At 39.0% G+C, this 23,371-nt stretch overlaps 1 protein-coding gene and 1 long non-coding RNA gene across 3 annotated transcripts in view; one reads left to right on the forward strand and one right to left on the reverse strand.

Moving 5' to 3' along the window:
- LOC122554598 (dynamin-3-like) overlaps positions 1-23,371 on the forward strand; it is a 215,331-nt gene that overhangs the window by 98,672 nt on the left and 93,288 nt on the right. For both annotated transcript variants that reach the window (XM_043699882.2, XM_043699891.2), the window contains exons 12-15: positions 3,822-3,892; positions 8,691-8,742; positions 9,608-9,637; positions 22,628-22,741. In XM_043699882.2, coding sequence (XP_043555817.1) covers positions 3,822-3,892; positions 8,691-8,742; positions 9,608-9,637; positions 22,628-22,741 — 267 coding nt within the window. The remainder of the gene's footprint in view (positions 1-3,821; positions 3,893-8,690; positions 8,743-9,607; positions 9,638-22,627; positions 22,742-23,371) is intronic.
- Positions 18,327-23,371, reverse strand: part of LOC122554599 (uncharacterized) — a 70,235-nt gene continuing 65,190 nt past the window's right edge. The window contains exon 3 of the long non-coding RNA XR_015758198.1: positions 18,327-19,943. This is a non-coding gene — a long non-coding RNA (uncharacterized LOC122554599). The remainder of the gene's footprint in view (positions 19,944-23,371) is intronic.

Raw genomic sequence — 23,371 nt, forward strand, 5'->3', positions numbered from 1 at the left:
TCTAATTTTGATATGGGCAAATTACTGAAAAAGAAATTCCAAGGAGCAGTGTGAATAATCATGTAGGAAGACACAGATTTATCAAGGATGGTGTCAGAGATTTATTGAGAAAAGGTCATGTTTGGCTAGTTTTAAATTTTAGGCAAGTACTGCATTTGATATTATTTCCATGAATTCAAGTGAAGTTTTTCACGAGGTCTGATAGGTCAGCAAAATTGAAAATGAAATGCAAGGAAAATGGCATTTTGGATCCAAGATTGGTTCAGTGGGAAGAAACATTGATTAATGACTGTTTTTGTGACTGGAATGCTGTTTTGTTGTGGATATAAAAATAATCAATTCGAAGTTGTAATTATGAAATGGCCAAGACTGGAACTGAATAGGTAGCTGTGTTTAATATAGATTGAGGTCAATGAAAAAAATTACTATGGTTATGAAGATCAAGATTTAGAATCAGTTTAGATGGCGATAAGAAATAATATTAGATAGAAACCACTTGTGAAAATAGTTTATAGCATCTGGAGCTATGGCTATACTGTTTGGACATGCATAACTCAAGAAATGATAGGATGTGTAAGAAATGTTCTGCAATAATTGTGGTCAGTTTTGATGTTCTTATAGTTGAACACCCCAATGCTAGATTAGTGCCTACTTCTACCTGCCACTCTTTTTCTTTTTACCTAACAGGCCAACTCACTGGATAATCATGAATACCTACACAAATGTGAGAAATACTGTAATTATATTACCTAAATATTTACATTGCAATGTGCACTCTATGGAGAAAAGCTCTCTCATTCATATGCATGCATGTGGACATTTGTAGATATTAGTTGATTTTTTTTGGCACTTCTTGACAGGTTGACACCTGTTGACACTTCTTGACCGATCAGACCATTCCAAGGGCTAATGCACTTTGTAAAAACACAGCGCTGTCCATAGTTAACTGTCTGAAAGGGCACTGGATCCCCATCTCCAAAGGAAATCTAATGCCCAACTACCAATGGAACCCTTGATGTTGACTCTATACTGGGACAAAATCTGCAGGGATGCCTCAGATGTCCAGAGGGGCACTCTGACTTTCTGAAACTAATTCTTTGAGAACAAACTTGCTCACTCTTTGTCCAATCTCTACACCTTGGATTGCAAATACCAAGGAATCCAAAATCTAACTTCATTGGAAGCAGATAGCCATTTAAATTGGATTCCTGACCTATTCATTGCAGAAAGACAGCTCACCCCAAGAGCTAGGTCATGTGATCTTTCTGAGAGCTTTGGAGCCACTGCATCTCCCAAAAAGCAGTTCACATTCTTCACAAATGCACTATTTTAATTCCTGTCATTAAGCGTCCTTCACTCTAAAACATTTATTTTCAAAAACTCCATAATACATGCAGATATATATATATATCCATATGATAATATTATCAATTATTATATTAGATAGCACTTCTTCAGAACATTAGACTCATTGAAGTGGATATGAATAACTCATGATCTTATGGAAACATAAGATTTTGTAGGGGGGCTTCATGGGGTAGATGTTAATGTTATCCCTCCTGAAGGAGTCTAGAATTAGGAGATCTCTAATTTCAGACAGAAACAAGGAGGAGTTCCTTCTCTCAGAAAGCCAGTGATCCATGGAATTCTCTATCCCAAATAGCAATAAAGGCTGGGTCATTGAATATATTCAAGACTGAAGTAGATTTTTTTTATCTTTTAGATTAACTATGGATTACAGGAAGCAGGAAGAAAACTGGATTTGAGTCAAGATCTTAGAAATATATCAGGTTCCTTCAGTGTTGCTGAGTCAAAATCTCTCCCTACTGTTGTACATTCTGAATTCACCTGACTCTAACTTCAAAGGACCTATATTTGTCTTAACCAGTCTTTTTCTCTTCGCATATCTCAAGAAGCTTTTGCAGTCAGTTTTTATGTTTGCCGCAAGCTTACTTTCATATTCTGTTATCCCCTTCCAAATTAAACCCGTTGTCCTCCTCTATTGAATTTAAAATTTCTCCCAGTCCTCTGGTTTACTGCTTTTTCTGTCCAAGTTATATGCCTCCTCTTTGGTTTTAACACTATCCCTGATTTCCCTTGTTAGCCATGGTTGAACCCCCTTCCCTGTTTTACCCTTACACCTGGTAGGGTTGTACAATTGTTGAAGTGCAGGAAATATGATTAAGTAGTGTACATAAGCAATAAAAATCTGTTGATGGTTAAGAATGAGGAAGAACACTGTAGACTGCATGGAGATATCAATGGATGGGTTATTGGGCAGAAATCTGGTTGTTCGATCTAGAAAAATGTGAGGTAGCACATTTTTGGAGCTGCCACAAGCAAAGGAAATTCACAATTATAGGATTCTGTAAAGTGTTAGGGAACATAGGGATCATGGTAAGTACATTTTTAAAACCCTGCTAATGTCAGGGTGGGTAGATAAAATAATGAAGGCATCTAGGATACATTTCTCTTGTGATCAAGGCGTGGTACTTAGGAGTTAGCTTACTCTGTGTAGTTATATTTGCCACAAAACAAGAAGGATGCAATTATACAAGATTTGTGCAGAGGAAATTGAAAGGATATTGCTAAGAATTAATATTTTTAGCTGTGAAGACAGATTGGATAGGGTGGGTTGTTTCCTTTGGAACAGAGGAGACTCTGATAACACTCTGTATATAATTTATATATATTCATATCATTCTTGGAATTTGGATTTGTAAACAAAGGCAGGTGGGTGTTATTTACTCCTATGGGGGTTCTCCTTTATATATAAAAAAGGGTCAGAAAGTCCTTCTGGCACAGTGATTAATGTAATATTCATCATGAAGCAAGTGACTGCTGACCTCTATGGTGTTAATGGAGCTAAGTTTTATTGTTGAATTTAATGCAAGTAAAGTAAGAAAAGAAGGCCATTAGTTTCGTTTTAAGTTCAAAAGAATCTAAGATGAGCATTTTTAAAAAACAATTTGGTTCAGAAGGCACCAGTGCTGAGTATGGAAACAAGCTTCGTTTCTCTCCTAGAAAAAATGATTCAGGGCAATTTAAATAACAAATCCCCTGAGCAAGGAAGTGCAGTTTGTGAAATTTCCAAACCAAAAGAATGGTTCAAACTCTGCAAAAAATTCATGTCAGATATGCAAAGGATTTATCAAATTGTCTCCATGGTTCAGGACTGGGAAACTATCAGGAGACAATGAAATACAACCCTGAAGAGTTAAGAGGTGTGTAGTTTCTCAGGACTTGAGTCACTTCAATGGATAGTGTCAGGAAAGGTTGAAATTTTATTTTGTGGTGTGTTTTGAGATGATTCTAACAATCTAACAGTTTGGTTTGTTTGATTTACTTATTTTATGTAAAGTAAGCTTATATTCTATTGTTAAGTTCAATCTGCAACCTTGGGTGAACATTTTTCAGTGACTACTGTTAACTAAGTAAGCAAAAGAAAATCATATGATGTATCAAACCAGGTTTCTGAGATCTGACTTGTCCAGTAATATCATCAGAGATCATAACACAGTACAGACAGGACAAGCTGATTGACCTCTTCCTACATTTTGAGATTTTCAATTCAGTGAGTATGAAAGTATTAACCTCTCATCATTATGCCCAGCAATCTCTACCAGTTTCATCCTACATTCATAGTTAGATGTCTTAACTGAAACAATTACACTGATGTTTAATAATATTCTTAGCTAAAAGGTGAATCGTACTTGACGGAAGCAGTGGCAGAGTTTTCACTTTTTAGATAGCTAGAGAACTGAGGGAGATGGCATCATTGAAGATTACAGCTTTGAAAGTTTTGTCCTTGCCTTTTTTAGGTTGTTTTACTGATTGATATCCAGTTGTCTTATATCAACACTAACCATGAAGATTTCATCGGGTTTGCAAAGTAGGTATCCCATTAGTCTTTTAATGAAGAACTCAATTTACAAATTAAGTAAGGGTGTTTGTAATTTTCATAACTAAATTATTGTATGCTCACACCATGTAAATATCAATATGGGATATATCATAGAGCAGGATTTTGTCTGGGAGCAGAAATAGTGGCAGAATTTAATTGTATGAGAAGCCAAAATCAGGTTCCCATCAACGGCATGAAAGTTTGCAATTAATTTCTTGGAACTTGAAAGAGGGTTGAGCTTTCTGACAGTAAGTGTCAAGATGCCCGTTTGCATTTCATGCATACTGTGGGAAGGCCAGCTTGACAGAATTAAATTACCCTTCTCAGCTGAGTTCTCAGCAAGCAAGAGGTATCTGCCTTCCAATTCACAACTGCACATCAGAGGCACCTAGCAGGTAAGGTACTGTGCTTGCTGGACTTTGGAATAAGTAGTTGCTGCTTTGTCCGTTTTGGGGATAGTTCATCTATGCCATGTCATGATTGACATCAGATGGCAGTTATAGAAGTTGAATGCAGGATAACAAAAGAAGGGAGTCTGGAGGGCAATGGGCATGGGCCAAGGAATTTGGCCAAAGCTGAAGGGTTGTCTGGCCAAAGGTGAAGGTCTGTCTGAGACGTCCAGACAAGGGAAGGGGTGCTTGGGCCCGAATATTTATTCTGAGGGCCAGAGTGACACTCCTCGCTTGCAGGGAGTAAGTGTCTCTCTGAGTGCCCTTTCAGTGTGCTACCAGGATCTTCGACCCATGGGCCAAATTTTTCCTGCTTGCTGTCACTATAAGATCTACTAAGCTGCTTATACATACATATGGAATGAGCTGAGAATCAAGTGATTGCACAAGAAAAGCTGATCTGTCCCAGAGTGAAAGTGGCATTTACTCACACGTTTGCCACCAAACCTTGACTCCATAATTGTAGATTCCCCCCACATCTTGAAATGTATGTATTAATCACAAATCACACTTTCCTTATTCGTTTATAATGTTACCCAAATCCTTAACATACACCATCAATTTAATTTTTTGACCAATTGAAAGTTTAAAAAAATCTTATCTCTGGTCAGCTTTCCATTTTATTTCATCCTTGTGGTATTCAGCAACAATTTAAGCTTGTAAAGCAGTACAGAGATTAGCTACAAAGTTGAGTTATAAGAAAAAAAATTGAAAAACTTTGGTTCTTTTGCCTTCAGAGGAAACAACTGAGAGAAGGTCTTGGATAAATATATAAGCTACTGAGTGACAGAGATGAGGATAATGTAGAGCTGTTTTTCATGGAGCGCCAGAAGACTAAAATTGTGGTTTTAAATTAAAAGAAAGCTAAGAATAGCCAGAAAGAAGATTTTTCTCAGGAGGGTGGTTGCTTTTAGGAGCGATTAGGTTTTGCTGATAGGTTTGTGGAGAAAATATGTCAGGAGATGAATCATAAATGGGCCATTCAGCCCATCGAGTCCACACCAATATTCGAAGAATATCCAGCCAGAGCGCGCCCACATTTGCCCCACCACCACCAACACCAACCTATCCCTTTAATCCTGCATTTCCTATGGCTAATCCACCTAACCTGCACATCTTGGCACTATAGGAGGAAACCCACACAGACATGGATATAATGTGTAAACTCTACACAGACAGTTGCTCGAGTGTGGAATCAAACCGGCATCCCTTGTGCACTGAACCACAGTGCTGCCCTTCCTGATGATGTGAGTGTAGTTCATACATTTGACTGATGAATTTAATGGATAAGCTAAATTGTATTTTACTTTTCAGTAATATCCATTGCATTGTAAGTTAGGAAAGCTTTAAATTAGACTTTCAGATCTCTTTAGAACATAAGACCAATTATGATAAAATAATGAAGCTAGCTCTTCAAGTTCACTGCGATAGGATATTTAATTAAAACTCAGAATGTACATGGCTTAGATTACTTTGAATTGATTAATTCAAGTGCTCAAAATGTAGAAATTCTGTACAAGAACAATTAAAGTCCTAGTTCTAATTAAAGTTATGAAAGTGCAATATCGTGGATGCTGAAAATCTGAAACAAATGGAAACAAACATAGAATGCTGGATAAATTAAACAAGTCTGACAGTATCTGCAGACTGAGAAACAGAGTTAATGTTTTAAGTTTATATGATTCTTCTTCAGAACTCCCTTTCTCACCTCAGTTTACATCCTTTTGCATCTCATTTTGTCTTTCTCCACAATGAGCCACCCCTTTGTTTTTTGCATAGGGCCTCTATACAATCTGCACCTTTGCTCTTCCTGTGCCTCAGTCAAAAGTATAAAATAAAACCAACAGCATTGTTTGGTGACACTGCCACTTTGGGGTGACTGCACCTAATGTGCTCATACAGCAACACACAAATGCATAGATCCAGGCACGGTATGTCACTATGGAGAAAGTGAGGACTGCAGATCAGAGTCGAGAGTGTGATCCTAGAAAAACCATGCAGGTTGAGCAGCATCCGAGGAACAGGAGAATCGATGTTACGGGCAGAAGCAACAAGGACAGAACAACCCCCCCACCCCCCCAGGTCCTCACCTTCCACCCACCAACCTCCGTATACATTGCATCATCCTCTGCCACTTCCGGCACCTACAAACAGACCCCATCACTCCAGATATATTTTCCTCCCCATCCCTATCATCTTTCTAGAGAGACGTCTTTGTCATATCCATGTCCCCCCACCAGCCCACACCCCGCAACTCCCCCCTCAGCTTTGTCCAAGACCCCAAAGGATCCTTCCACATCCAACAGAAATTCACCTGTACTTCTCCATATTGTATCTGTTGCACCCAACGTGGTCTCCTCTATATTGGGCAGACAGGACACCAACTTGCGAATCGTTTCAGAGAACAACTCTGGGACACCTTCATCAACCAACCCCACCGCCCGTTGCTGAATATTTCAACTCCCCCTCTCACTCCACCAAGGACATGCAGGTCGTAGGCCTCCTCCATCGCCAAACCCTAATCACCCGCGCCTGGAGGAAGAATGCTTCGTCTTCTACCTTAGGACCCTGCAACTACACGATATTAATGTGGATTTCACCAGTTTCCTCATTTCCCCTCCCCACATTATCCCAATCCTAAGCCTCCAACTCTGCACTGCCCTCTTGACCTGTGCATCGCCTTTCCCATTTATCCGCTCCACCCTCCTCTCCAACCTATCACCTTCTCCCCACCTTCATCTGCCTATTGCATTCTCAGCTACTTTACCCCCACCTCACCCTCCTCCCATTTATCTCTCAGCACCCCCTGGCCCACAAGCCTAAATCCTGATGAAGGGCTTGTGCCCGAAATGTCGATTCTCCTGCTGCTCAGATGCTGCCTGATCTGTTGTGCTTTTCCAGCGCCACACTCTCAACACCGTACGTCACTGTGTCATGAGTAAGAGCCCACACTGTGCATGTGCACAGAAAAGGTGCGGGCTTGAAATGGGAATCAAATGGACTGGAGTCAAGAGAATGATCGGGGTCGAAAGGGAGAGAAAGAGACAGAGAGAATGGACAGTGATGATTGGATTTGCACAGGGTAGAGATCAGAACATGCTCTGTCTGATCTCTCTCTTACCCTCCCCCACCTGATCTCTTTCTACCCCCACCCTGGCTGATTGCTCACTCTCTCCGTCTCTCTCTTCCCATCACTGCAAGCGACAAAGATGTGCATGTAGATACGTTTCAATAAAACTCATTCACTGATACATGTGCAATCATCTCCCTAGAATATACTGTTGTTGCTTCTTGATGTCAGCAAACGGAGCTTTTTCCTAATACCTTTCCAACCCCTGAAGAAGTCATATGTTAACGTTATAAACATACGTTATGACGTCCTTGAAATGTTAACTCTGTTTCTCTCTCTACAGATGCTGCCAGACCTGCTGAGTTTCTGCAGCATTCTTTGTGTTTGTGATAGTAAAAGGTAGTTTTGTTATGCTGTGTTTTTCCAAGAATGAATGAAAAGGCTCTATATAAAGAGCCAATCAGCTTTTCTAGCTTTGTTCAATTCTTTGGTTTATATTTTGAGTCTGTGTTTCAGACCAGTTCTCTTTTGTTATGCTTTACACCAGTCAAAGTCTGGTTTTTCAAATTTATTCATGAGATGAGCATGTTGCCAGTTTGGCCAACATTTAATTGCCTATTCCAGAGGGCAGTTAAGAGTCAACCACATTGCTGTGGGTCTGGAGTCACATGTAGGCGGGACCAGGTAAGAATGGCAGTTTCCTTCCGTAAAGGACATTAGTGAACCACATTTGTTTTTCTGACCATCAATTCATGGTCATCATTAGACTCTTAACCAAATCTTTATTGAATTCAAGTTCCACCACCTGCCGTGGCATGATTTGAACTCTGGTCCTCAGATCATTAGCTTGGTCTCTAAGTTCACAGTCCAGCTATTATACCACTAGACTATTGCCTTCTCTATTCTCTTCCGCTATCTGTTCAGTCAAGAACCAATCATTTTTCCTTTTGAATTATAATCAAACCTGAATTTTCTGCACTTCATGCTAGTATTATTCCTCCCAAAGGGTTGCAACTGATACATATAAAGATGTATGCCTCAGCACAATTTATTTTATTAGCAAGCCATGACAATTTGTTCTTTACTTGTGATTCAACCTTGATCATTTTTACAGTTGTTCACCTTTTCTCTGTTGGCTTTCTACTTTATATGTATGGCGTACTGAAAAATTCAAACAGAATCATGAATTAATTAATACTTCTTTTCTAAAGGATTTATGTATCTTGCTAGATATTCATCCTCTGGAACTTGCATGTTTTTTCTTTAGTGCCCAACAAAGGACTAGCCAGTTTTGCAAGAAGCAGGCTGTTGGGAATCAGGTATGAATGCCTTTACTTGGAAATTTCCCTAAAGGTCTGAATAGCTGCTTGCATTGCACTACTGCAATTTTAATTTAATTTACATTCTTTATAATAGCTTTTGCTGCATGCAGTTTTTCCTGACGTTATGAGCATTTACTGTAGCAAAAGATGGAATTTTGTCAAAGAATTGTTTTTGAAATTTTCCTTTTGGAGTGCAGTTTGATTGTAACGTGTTGCAGAAAGAGTTAGCTTCTTTCCTCTCTCTTAATCACCACAACTATCTATACCCCATTGACTTTGTCTTTGCTCATCTTTTTAAACCATTTTTCCTTCCCTATAAACCTCCCTCACAACTAATTGCACTTTGTTTACAATTTTTCTGTTGATAATGCTTGGAAGGAGAATTTTTGGTAAGTAATCATTGTGTTCTCTTAGATAGTGTAGTTTACTAGTTCAGACATGTGCATACTTTTATGAAGTGCAAAGGAAAAGGCCATTCTTGGCATGATTAGAGTAACTGTTTCACTAAAATGTTAATATAATATCAAATGGTTGCTTGTACTTTGTGGATCATGTCATTCTTGGTAGTATCTATTGTAAATAAAATTGAGTGGTGTTAATTACAAAACTTTTATGGTGTAAAGTTAAGCAATTTAAAGTGGTTTGAAAACTCCAAAATCTGTTTCATTTTGTTTTAGCAAAGTGTATTGAATTTACCAAAGCATTGTTGTCGGTCTGTATCATGGCAGCCAGTTATTGTGAAACTGTACAATAGACACTTCAAGATTTTTAAAATTAATGCTTAAATACATGTACATACATCAAATCCCATATTGTTACCAATGTGTTTCTTTGTTGCATTCTTTTTGTTTTGCTATTTCAGGACTCTCATCTTCCACTCTTGAGACAAATTGTACGAGCTAAGATTTTGTAAGATGCACTACTGGTTTACTGCTGAGCATTGGAACTTTTTGTCAGCTTGCCTCTAACCAAATAATACATTGATTTTCAGTTTGTTATTAACATTGTAAATATTTTTCACCTTTAATGCACAGTAGAAAAGTTTATAGTTTATCAATTTATTGCTTAGAAGTACTAACTATATTGATGCACATGTATGAACTAGTATGCTATTGAGCTGAAATAGATACCAGTGCAAATATGTAAAACAGTGCATGGATTCTTGTCTCTGTGTTTATAGTATCACATTGCAAATTGGCAACTTCATTATCCAAGTCTTTCTCATGAGGTTTTCATTCATTTTCTATAGTTCATATATATGAACATGTACAAACCTTAAATCTTTAGCAGTGTAACTGTTAATATGGTTAAGTTCTATACATATAAATATTCTATTTATTATTTGAAATAATTCTCATGTCACAACTACAACTTTGACTTTCACATTACCATTGAACATATCTGATATTTTGCCTAATTCTACAAGGCTTTTATGCCATAACAATATGCCTCAATCTATTGATTGCTTCCTTCCTTTGAATTAATGACTTCTTTTTAAAAAGCTGCAAAATGAACAAGATAAGACATGGATAATGAAACCTGCTTCCTCTATTTTGTGCATGTTTGGTGAGATATATGTTAATATATTAGAGTACTAACAATTTCAATCTTTTACAAAAAACAAATAAGCACTTTGCAGCACTTTTGGTGTACTCTGTATTTGAATCTATCACTATAACTGGTGACCAGAGTCATTTTTTTAAAATGACACTCAAAGTATTTCATCATCCGACCTGTCTTGTCTCACAACTTCAAGAGAATATCTGCCTTGTGTTAAGTGTTTCAAGCCTAAGTGTTTTAAGTCTGTTCTGCAATAAACTCCATGGCATTGTTGGTACCCATATATTCTGTATAGAATATGGCTAGACAAATAAATCTGACTTTTTTTTCTGTAACTACAGATGTATTTTATGACTTCAGACATACAATTTCATGATTGTAGTGTGATATTTGTAAAATGAAATCAGTTGCAGGGCATTTTGGTAGCCTTATCAAATAACTTTGCTGGATACAAAAACTGAACTAAATTCAATTTATTTAAGACAAATAGAATTTTAGGAAAGTTAGAATTTTTAAATTCAGCTAATAAATAATTCCAATAAAGGTTTCAAAGCATGTGTAAAACAAGCCACATTTTGTTTAAAGCATTGCTGAATAAACCTGATTGTGAACAGTTTTGTTTTCACGTTTACATCTTTGTGAATCAGAATATGGATTTGTGTAGCTGTTAATTTTGTATTTGACTAAACTCACTTTAAAAATCAAATTTAAAAGTTATATTTATTATGGCTGGAATTTTGCAGTCAGCTGCAAATTGATGGTGTTTGCCGGTGACCTCAAAGGAAACTATCAACAGTGATCTAGCAATTTATCTGCAGTGGATTTCTCTTTTCTCAATGTCATGTTGAATTTGCCACCAAGTCAAAGGGTCTGTAGGTATCTAGCAACAGAGATCAATCAACAATCAATCATATTGAAGTATTCTCACAGACAGCAAACCAGGCATGGAATGCACTGAATGTTTTTCATTTCAGTTAAAATTTAATGGAAAGGAAAATGAATGATTGTGTGTACACATGGGATTAAGTTAGCAACTAAAGTAACATTAACAACCATTTTAAAGAATTGAAAAAATAAAATAACTTTTTATCACAATAGAGAAATTTGACATTCCACAAATATGACATCATATTATATGTGTCAGTGAACATCGTTAGTAATTACATGCAGAGAAAAGTTCAGGTGCACCTCATTCAACAAGTAGTAACTTTTAAGGATTTTTGCAGTGAGACCAATAGTGCAAAAGTTTTTGTTAGCTCATTGGTCTTTACTTGATTGTAGTCTGTGGGGACTTCAATAGTCCATCTTATGGGAAACGTAGAATTGCTGACAACAGCTTAAGGATTTCCAACTGTAATCTATAACTTCCAGAAGTTACTGTCAGATTGGGGAGAGTAGTGACGGTAAGCAGGTAGTTTCATTATTATTGCTATCTCAGAACCTGAGCCAATTAATTTTCTAGCCATAGATCATGTGTGAAGTTAACGTGTTCCATTATTACTTCCTTTGGCTTTGTGTGTATTAAACTAGTGGAATAGACTTTAAATGATCAAGTTATTACCTAAGTGTCATTGAAATGGGCACTTTGCACATATTTGGCTCAACAGTATTGTCAAGTGTGTGGTGCCAAAAAAGCACAGCAGTTCAAACAGCATCGGAGGAGTAGGACAATTGGCGTTTCAGGCATATGCCCTTCGAAACGTTGATTCCTCTGCTTCTCGGATGCCACCTGACCTGCTCTGCTTTTCCAGCACCACACTGCCGACTCTGATCTCCAGCATTATTGTGCCAGATGGAGCTCAAGTTATGTTTTGTACACAAGACGTAGTGAAGTTTGTTTTGTGTTTGTAAAAGTATTAAATGCATATCCTTCTATTAATGCAATCAGAGCAAAATAGTGTGGATGCTGGAAATCTGAAATAAAAATGGAAAATGCTGGAAAACTTTAGACTCGGCAGCATCTCTGGAGAGAGAAACAGAATTAGCATTGAGTTCCATGTTCTGAAGAAGTGTCATAGGATTCAAAATATTAACTCTGCGCCTCCACAAATGTTGAGGTTGCTGCTGAGTTTCTTCAGGACTCTGTTTTTCATTTCTTGTGGTAATGTAAATGTTGATACTGCACACACCCACATTATAAATTTTGGTCATGTATTAACTAGTACTTTTAAAGCTTTATGAAGATCCTGCCTTCTCAACCTCACCCTTACCTGTTGGCATGGCTAAGCTGTAAGGTAGGGCTTGCGGTAATATTGAGAGATGAAGTTGTAATTCAGAGAAGTACAAGAATGTGTAGAAGCTCAGTATTATTGGGTTCAGCAGAGAGTGGAAAGAAGACGGGAACATGGGGTTCAGGGCTGGGCACTTGATTATCAAGCAGAGCCTGTGACCTACTGTATTGAGAGCTGCATAGTCTTGCATACATATGTAAGTCACAAGTGTGCATTGAGAATGGAAGATGGCTGCATCCACACCTGGAATGGGTGGAGTAAGGTCTGTGTCTGTCTGAGCTCAAGAGCTCCACTGGGAGCAATGTAAGACTCTTCATGGCACAATTTCATTAATCAGGCTGTCTCATTACAGGTTGAAGTCATCTCTTATCATGTATAGTGTATAGTGCATGTGACAGTCAACTGTATGGGATACAAAACTTGAACACATGCAACATACCATTGTCATTGTAACCTGGTCATTACAGATTAAATATAATTATCTCTGTGAAGAAGAAGTAATTGCATATGACCTTATACTGGCACCACAATTCACAAAGACAGTCCAAGATCTCATAGGCCACACAAAGGCACGGGGGAGCTATAATGTTACAAAATGGCATTCTGCATTCATCGGGAAAAGGTCCCAAAGACCAAGATCAATGCAGGCATGTTCCACAATCTGAGGTCACTTATGGGTGATTATATTATGTGGAACGGACAACAAAATACTACAGTCCTTTTTCCTTAGCTAGCTTAGTATCTTGTCAATTCTTTTTTACAAGAGAGCAGGCAGCGTCTGATTTTGGCACCCTGTGCCTTCTGTGCTGGAGTAGACTGACGAGGTGATCTCAGATTGATCATGCTGTATTTTACTTAAGCGTGAAGGGCAGACTGCCCAATATGTAGTCAGAAAACCCAATTCACTGATTCAGAAAGTAATGATAAATACTAATTTGCAGTTGATTATAAAATACAGCAAAATTTCAATGATGATCCGTGTGAGCTAATGTACAAAACTGTCACAAGCATGTGGACCTTCTAAGCCTTGCTCCTCCTCCCTGTGGATGACCTCCTGAAGTGTAATATGGTATTTGTGGGCAGCAGAATTCCTCTTGTCTTAGATAGGCATTAGTGGCTCCAGCTCCTCCACTGAGTAGGAAGCCACTGAGCTCCACAAGCTCAGAGATTCCCACCTCAGTTCTCAGGAGCACAATCCGATGAGTATATCACTGCTTATATATCTGTGGAAGAAACGCTGCATATCTGTGGCACTCAGAGGACTGTTGGAAACCAGGCAACTGCTCAACCCCAAGCAGTAGATGGTCCAAAGTTCATGGCCATTAATGATTTTGTCAAATGTACAGACGAGTTTGTCGGAGGCATTCAGTAGTTGAAACTTTATTGCTGGAACAGCACAGCAGGTCAGGCAGCATCCAGGGAACAGGAGATTCGACGTTTCGGGCACAGGCCCTTCTTCAGGAATCATTCCTGAAGAAGGGCCTGTGCCCGAAACGTCGAATCTCCTGTTCCCTGGATGCTGCCTGACCTGCTGTGCTGTTCCAGCAATAAAGTTTCAACTTTGATCTCCAGCATCTGCAGACCTCACTTTCTCCTCGGAGGCATTCAGTAAGCTTGATCAAAATTGTAGCAGCCCGTAAACATTACCAGACCTAGTGCAGGCTCTGCCATGATGGTCTTAATGGACAGATTGACAACCACAGTAGAGGACAAGGTCCTGTGCACTCTAGCTGGCAGATAAGTGTGTGAATCTGCACTGATCGTTCTCTGCCCTCCCCATGAGTACTGAGCATCAGTGGTAAGGCAAGAAAGGAATCCAGGATCTATGCATCACTCCAGATGCCCCTTCCTTTCTGGGAGATAGGGTGGTTTCATTAAAGAGCAGGTGCCTTCATAGGTTTCTTCTCATAATACTCCTGAAATGCCTGGATCATTCACTCCACCTCATTATGGTCTGAAAGTTTGCTGAAGTTCTAGCTGTTAAGGGTGAGCCTGTATCTGGGAAGGACACTCCCTATAGGCTTGTGCTCTGTAAGTCCATGGCGCCTGAAGACAATTGCCTGAGTTTCTAGGCCACTAGACTAAGTGCAGAGCAGTTCTGGAGGTCTGAACTGCACTCCGATGTAGTAGGAGCCTGAGGATAAGAAAAATTTATTCAGGGCACAAATTGTAACTAACCTTTCACTTTTGTAAGTATATGCTTACTTCCACTGGTAAAATGTGTACTGTTGTTTAATCTTTGCTGTTGGACTTGTTTAAGTTATATCCATGTGCGAAATGAGCATCCTTGTCAGGCATTCCAAAGCTGAAAGAAATTGCAATGGCCAAGCATTGATAATCTCTTGTAAGCAATGGTCTCCTTCCTGCTGATAAGCTGAGACATCAGGGATCCTTGAATTGTAACGTTCAGGATTCCAGCCACAGCAATCTACATATGAGGTATATGAGAAGGTAAGCTGTGATGGATATCAGAAAAATAACACAAGTTTATTCAAGGAAATCCTCGGCCCTCACATCTATCACTGTGATCCCTACTGAAGGAGCTTTCGGCAAGACCATAAGATGTAGGAACAGAAGTAGACCATTCAGCCCATCGAAACTGCTCGGCTATTCATTGAGATCACAGCTGATCTGATAATCTTCACCTCCACTTTCCTGCCATTTCCCCAGAATCTTTGCTTCCCTTGCTGATTAAAATCTATCTCATCTTTGAAAATACTTACTGACCCAGCCTCAGTGGTCAACTGCAATAAAGAATCCACAGATTCTCTACCCTCTGACAGAAGAAATTCCTCCTCAGTTCTGACTTCAATGTGCAACCCATTATTCTGTGGTGAGGCCTTCTGATCTAAGCCTCTCTCATAGGGGGAAACAACCTCTCTGCATCTACCCTGTCAAGGAGCTGAAAAATTATTTTATGTTTCAATAAGATCACCTCTCATTCTTCTAAATTCCAACGAGAACAGGCCCAACCTACTCATTCTCTCCTCATAAGACAATCCCTCCATACCTGGTATCAGCCTATTGAAACTTCTCTGGATGGCCTCCAATGCCAGTACATCTCTCCTTAGATAAGGGAATCAAAACTGTACACAGTATTCCAGCTGTGGGCTGACTAGAGCCTTGTATAGCTTTAGCAAAGCTGAAAATGTGTTGCTGGAATAGCGCAGCAGGTCAGGCAGCATCCAGGGAACAGGAGAATCGACGTTTCGGGCATAAGCCCTTCTTCAGGAGAGCTTTAGCAAAACCTCTCAACTTTCATACTCCATTCCATTTGTCTTTCATATTATCCACTGAACTTGCATGTCAGCTTTTTGTGATTCATGGATGATGATTCCCAAATCCCTTGATTCCAAAGCTTTTTGCAGTTAAATAATATTCACTCTGTGTGCATAAATTCACATCATCCAGCATTATGTTCTATCTACTCAATTTTTGTCCACCCAGTTACCTGTCTGTACCTTCTGCAGACTCTGCATCTTCACCACTTGCCTTCCCACCTATTTTTGTATCATTTGCAAACTTGGCGACAGAACATTTACTTTCATCATCTAAATATTAATATACATTGTAAACAATTATGGTCCCAACACTGATCCCTGCGGCACACTACCAGTTAAGTGTTGCCATTCTGAAAATGCCCACCTTATCCCAATTCTTGTGTTTTTAATTCTCTATTAGTTGGCCAATCTTCTTTCCATGCTAATCTACTAATACCGTATACAGAGGAACCTCGATTATCTGAACGAGATAGGCGGGCACTATTTCATTTGGATAATTGATTATTCGGATAATCGATTTTTGCTTTAACAGGGGAAGTTATACTGATCTAACGCTGTGCTCTACTAGAGAATTTGTTTAAATCTATAGTTTTAATAAGTCTGCCATTTAAACAAACCAATATTTGTAGTCTGCAAATTACAGATTAAAATGAGAAGCACTAAACCCTTACCATGAAATCCCAGCATTAAACAAAGCTCCGAACAGCTTCTACAATCACAAGATTATTTACAGAATCAGTTTCTGGGAACTGAGTCTCACGATAGAAAAACGGAAGCCTCACCTCATGCATGCATTTACAGTCTTGGCCTTTTTTTTAAATGAACGGCCTGGTAAAGTGCCAAGAGTACAGTAAAACACGTACTTTTAAAATATCCAGTTGCTGATGCTTGAGCTGCTTGTGTTTCTTTGTTTTTGCCAGTGTTTTCGCAGCTTCTTCAGACAGGTAAATGGAATACACTTACCTCTTTGATGTAACGTTTTTGCGGAACCTTGAAATTTTCTTCGGATAATTGAGGTTCCTCTGTACACTTATTGTTTTGAGTGCACTCATGTAGTACCTTATCAAATGCCTTCTGAAAGTCCAAGTATATTGCATCTGCTGCTTCCCCTTTAGTAGAATTTAGGAATTCTACTAAATTTGTCAGGCATGATTTCTCCTCCATGAAGCCATATCGAATCTGCTTCATCATATAATACGTTTCTAAATGTTCTGCTTTACATCCTGTATAATAGACTCTTACATTTTCCCAATAATGGACGTACTTTGCAATATCAACGTTTCAATGATACATTGGGAGTAGGATTCTGCCATAGGCAATCATTTACCCCACTCTGAAGCAAAGGAAAAACAGCTGATGTTTGTTCATACATGCATTTCAGTTTGAGAGTCTGATAGCTATGAAGCATTGTCTTCCAGTGCTACCTATGAAATGTGTTTGGGAAATGGGAACTTCAGGCTCTGCTGTTAAGAATCATTGGCTGATTAGCATTGCTTCGCTCACGTGAAAAGCCGGGAATTAATGCACTCAGTGTGATTCTCAAACTGAGACCAAAATGTGGAATGTGTACTCTTTGACAATGCATGGCCTGCAGATGAAGTGAAAATTGAATCCAGATTGTTGGTTTTACTGCATAATTACTGATTAACTCAGCAGGTGCTCTGATTCCAAGAGTTTTACTCCACCTCCCACCTCAGAAGAAAACAGTAACTTCTTTCTACTTTGCATGTGGTTTCAGCCAGTTTGAACAGGTATTGCACAGTTGACTTTCTATCCAACATGGCAAGTTTCCAACATTATGTTCTAGGGAGTGATGCAGTCTTTGCTTGTAATGCAAGATTCCTCCTCGTCCCCCATTTTTCTTGTTTCCTTTTGTGGTGTTGCTGCTCCTGTGGCCCCTTTGACGTTTTGGTCTCCGCCATCCCTCTTCAGTGAATCCCCTTCAATTTACAATTAATATGCCCACTTTACACTCGGACCCCATGATTTTGGAGGTTCACATATCTTTGATTAGTCCTGTACCTTCTCCATGTGACGACCATACTGACCATGACCTATGAGAACCTGCTCCCAATCCCCTCCTATTGTCTGTGAGGTCCCACCCTTCTGTCACCAATCTTTCTGTAACCCAATGCAATGAATCCCTTCTGAGTTATCCTCTTTGCCAAAGACTCCATGGATTGCCCCTTGATAAGTCACCGACTATCATTGAGCAGATTCCCTGGACTGATAGTGATCCAACACCGAAATATCCAACAACTTAAACTCCAGATTGATGTGACCACAGCACCCTGACTGACCTACCTGTGATCACCAGACCAGTTGTACTTGACCTGCAGAACTGACCATAGCTCATTCTCCAGACTGCAAGAATGTAATAGAATAGAAATTTATTGTCACATGTACTTTTACATGAAAAATACAGGGAAAAGTTTTATAAGTTATTCCAACTTGCTGATTACTTGTCCCAGCCATTTTCCAACTGTGTTTTCTGCACAATGTGCTTGAATGTTCCGTGATCACTACCATCCTTGACCTCTCATCCACACCAGTTGGCATTGGCACGTTACCACATCATGCCTGCTCAAGGACCCATTCAAAGACCACTCCAGCTCTTCAGCACTTCACTTTCGAGCACAGGGTAACTTGCACAGTTCTGCCATGTTGCTTTGCATGCAGGGCACATATGCATTTGCACAGGATGCCTCTCGTGGCTCTTAGTTTTCTTTCCTTGTGCGTCCTCACTTGGCATTTATCTAGATGCTGCCAGCCTCTGTCAACATCATTTTGCTTTCTCAGTGTACATTCACTGTCTTCAGCATGACCTGCAGGCTGACAGGGGGTCAGATAGTTGAATGACTTGTCTGCAATACAGAATGATGGCAGCAGCACAGGTGCGTTTCCTATACCGGCTGAAGTCGTTATGAAGGTCCTGCTTTCTCACCCTCTCCCCTAGCCTGAGTCATGGTGAGCCTTAGGTGAAACCCTCATCAGTCGTCTCTCTCTCTCCAGTAAGAGAGCAGCCACGTGATCCTCCAGGACTATTGTGACTTTGCCTTTACTTTACAGGCTAACAGCTTCTTGTCTTGCATTGCTTTTTGGTACATAGCAATTGCGTGTGACCTTGTTGATAACCTCCCCTCACAAGAAGGAGAAAATAAACTTCTTGCTGTTGGATCCCCTGAAAAGTGGGTGTCAATAGGCAAACTCTTGGGCCCAGAATTTTCTGCCAGACTGGATTGCCAGTGTTAAGGCCTGTGGTAAAGTGAAAATCTCGCCCTTGTTCTTGACGGTGGTGGGAGTTGGATGACTTATCATGCTGATGGGGTTGGCGTGTCAGTTCCACCGAACATACTTGCCTTGACACTTAGAAAAAAACTTGGAAATATTCCACCCACAATGTTGGCAAGCTGTTTTACCATGAAGCTTCCCAAGGCTGAATCGGCTTCTATCCTCATATGTGGTCCATAAGCAGTTTCCCAGAAGGGTCACCAGATAAAATTTGAAAAGGAAACCTTGACTTTTTTCCTAGTTCGCTGAAATTTATTGAAGCTGACATTGCAACTTCAACCATGGAATGAGAATAAATTAACTATGATCAGAACTCAAATGGTATTGGGTGAAATGTAATTGTCCAGGCTGGATTGCCATAATCCTGTGAACTCTCCCACCCCTGTAAGGGTCTTTGTGTGCAATCTGTGGCAGCCATTACACACTTTACTTGGAACAGATGGGATTTTGCGATTTGTGTGGTTCAGGATGCAACAGGTGGTGCCCATATCCTGACAGCCATTGGGGAACTCAAATTCTCTGTCATAAAAGGCATTTGGAAAGTCTCTGTTACACTAAGCCATTATTTATATGTATATGGTAAGGCATGCTTTTGTTCAAAGCTTTTATTATTTTGGTTTGAGTCCATTGAATCCCATTATTTTTCTTTGTCATTCTGTGTGATCATTTAAAAGAGTAATTCATTTTCGTCCCCTGCTCCAACACAAAGTCACAATTCCTGTCTGGTAAAATCTGAATAAAATGCCCTACCTCCCACTCCCTTCTTGCCACTCAATGTTGCTGAGCAGAGGTTCCACAGACAACGTTTGTCTCCAGGCTTTATACACCAACATTTCTAAGACAGGAAGGGTAGAATTGTAAAGACATGAGGAAATTGTTTAGATATATGCCTTCTTCTCAGGTAGGATTTGTCGAAACCAAATGAATATGTTGTCTTGAATTTCACAAGCTAAATTATAATGTTAAGTTATAAAAGAAAAGTTACTTTTCATCCTCGGATTCCAGAAATTCTGTCTTTGATAAACTTGATTTAGTGCAGGCACAAAAGGCAGTTTACGTTCAGGAAGACCTATCAGGAGCAGTTGCAATCAGTATTGTGGAAATTATTTGCTGTTTTATGAATAGCTTTAGTTAGTCACTTCATATCTAGACAAGCAACCCTTTCAGCCTTTTTAAAATTTAATATCATGAATGATTTATAAAGCATATTGGGCTAGCAGTTTTACAGGTTGAAACCCCATACGTCTGCAAGATAAAAGGTGCAGACATAATCTCAGAATGCTCATTCTAATGTGATTAGTTATGTGTGAAGCAATATTGCCCTTTTAGCCTCCTGGACATGAATCAGTGCCAAGGTAGAATGTTAGTCTGGTTCCGCCAATTTCAGTGCAGGCAATGCATTAGTGGTTATGCTTTTATTGTTTCTGATGGGGAAAACCTTTCAAATACTTTCAAATTGGAAGTACTTAACTATGCACTTCTCAGGTATTCAATTTTTTAATGATGCATTTTAAAAAAAGCTTTATGAAAGTCCAGTCTGGCTGCATAGAAGTCACTTGGTAGTATATATGATAAGTCAATTCTAGGACAATGGATGTGCTCCAGTGACATAAGCCAAAGATCTCTATGGCATATATCCTCTTTCTGATGTTCCATTTCTTTTTCTTTGCTCTTAATGTATGCCAGTTCAGAAATTATAACTGGATTAAAGGCCACTGACCTAAATCCCTTGCTGCACAAACTGAAAATTCTTATTAATCCAAATGATTGGCAATTTTGTCTTTGTTGCAAAAAGTAGAGATAAATATTTTGACTGTAGTTATTTAAATATATGCGGGGGAGAGCATTAATTGGGCTTTCAGTTGAGCACACATAAAGAGATACTTGCTGGAAATTTGAAGCTGGGTAGTTTCGAAGTTTGCAATGTTTCAGTCTAAATAAGTACAAAACTGAGTAAATATTAGCTCTAGTGTCGTCCTTCACCAACAAGCTTTCCATGAGTTAGATGTATGCTGTAAAGTGTGTTGTTCTTGGTTGATACCGTTATGTGCCACTGTAAATTAAATTTTAACGACTCGGGCATTTTCAAAGGTCAGTGTAGTATGTGCCCAATGTTGTGGTTTTCTTGATTGAGTTCAGGACATCCATCAGTCTTCACTGCTGCTACCTACTTTGTGGAAAACAAGGGAAATGAGGTCAAACAGCTAAAATGATATTTTTCACTTCAATGGAAATCTTATTTTTGGGGTTAATAGAGTGAGAGAGGCAATGGAATTACCCTCTTTTTCTGCAAAACGTTAAACAGGTCCATGATCTCAATCAGAGCTGGGGAAAGTAAAGCTACAAGAAAGCTAATCCTTCTGAAATTGGAGCTGTTGTCAAATATAAAATTCAACAAATTATTTTCCTGTTCAAGCAATTTTCAGAAACATACATTCTGAAGATGTTAGCACAAATGCCATTTTAGGAATAGTAGCATGATCTTACTCTGGGACCCACACTTGGAGGGAACTGAGAAAGGTGATAGGGTGATAGCCTGGATTATCCAATATAAGATTCTATCAAATAAGGATACTTGATGGATTGTCAGTTTACAGAATCAACTTTTCCCTTCCTTGTTCTGTTGTACATGTTCTTACTGATATGACTTTATTACTGCCTACAAATAGAAAATGTGACTAGGATTTTAGTTACTGCCTTAAATCTGGTGGTGTCATCAGTTGTTTATATTTTTCTGCTATCAGTGTCATTGCCAAGTGTCAAGAACACACATGCTACTCATTTAGGGCAAAGAGAATTTGTTAAAATAAAAACTTTGGATAGAGGTAAGAATATAAATCATTTTAAAAACCCAGTTTAAGAAATAAAGTTATTCTACTTCAATTTTGGAATTAGGAAGAGCAAATTAACAGTCGAATGTAGTCATTATATTTATTTCAAAGAGCTCAAAGGAAGTGACCTATTTATTACACAGGAGTGCTGAATATTGCTAACATGGCGCGAAAAGTGTTAAGTCTATAAATAGTGTTTTATTGACTTTTGGCTGCTCAGTATTCTAGCGTACTGTAATGTTACTGATACTGTATTTATTCGTTGTAGTTCTGAAACATGCTGTTCACTTGCTTTTTAGTAAGTGTTCTTGGGCTCTCTCTATTTATGCTGGACTGCATATATCTTGTGTTGGCACAACAGCACACAGGCTCATTATTACATTAGCAACATAGTGTATTGTGAAATGAGAGAGCAGCAATCTAATTCATACCATTTGCCTTGGACTTACTGCAAGGATCTATAGAGTGTTACTATTTTCAGGATAGTTTTAGGTGAGTGTCATTTTGAAAGTCAGAAGGTACAGACAGTGTATACCCAAGAGCATGTGCTGCCAATACTGAAAGAAGAACTAAGGTATGGGTGTTACCTTTGCAGTGTACAGACAGTAACCACTTATTAAGGTAGGCTAGTAAATATAACATTTTAACCAAGGTGATATGTCTGTTTGCCTATTTGTAATTCCTGTAGGTGGTAAGAAAAGGCTGGCTCACCATCAGCAACATTAGCATTATAAAAGGAGGTTCCAAGGAATACTGGTTCGTACTGACTGCAGAGAGTCTCTGTTGGTTCAGGGATGAAGAGGTAAGAAGGCATGCATGCTTCCTTGCAATCATGTAATACTGCAATTATTGTATCCAGAGGATGTTGCTACATTTTGCTTAAAATTACTGAGCAGTAGTTTGTTGATTCACCAGAGTTCTATTTGTGAAGCTTAGCATCTGGAACAATTCCCTCAAATCATTTTCAGTATCTTGGTTGAACCACAAGGGTAAATTAAGAAAAGTACAATATCCACCTCAGTGGAAGGAAGAGAGAATCACAGTGTGAGCCTCTCTGTTTCAACCTCCTTCACCAACTTGGGGCACTGCAGAATACCTCTTTCAACAGTTGGGGAAATAACATGTAGCCAGGGTAAAAAAGTAATTTTTTAAGCACGAGGCAAAACAGTGTAATAAATTTTAAAATACCCTTAAATCTGGTCTGGCAGTTGGCATATTTGGGCTGACATGTTTCATTTCTGTTATTTTTAAGGATCCTGTGTGAAATGCTTTTAAAGATGGACTTTTATATTAAAAAAACTTGGCTTCAAATGGGCACAACTCCTCAACATAAAAACAATTCAGGAATTCAACATAGGTGGTAAATTTGTAATCTCATTCAAGGCCGCAAGTTATGGTTGGGTTTAGAAAATAGAAAAGTGTTCTTGATGCA

The sequence above is a fragment of the Chiloscyllium plagiosum genome, unplaced genomic scaffold (assembly GCF_037043375.1).
Source record: "Chiloscyllium plagiosum isolate Xiang-an unplaced genomic scaffold, Cpla_swu_hap1 HiC_scaffold_9, whole genome shotgun sequence".
Classification (NCBI taxonomy): Eukaryota; Metazoa; Chordata; class Chondrichthyes; order Orectolobiformes; family Hemiscylliidae; genus Chiloscyllium; species Chiloscyllium plagiosum.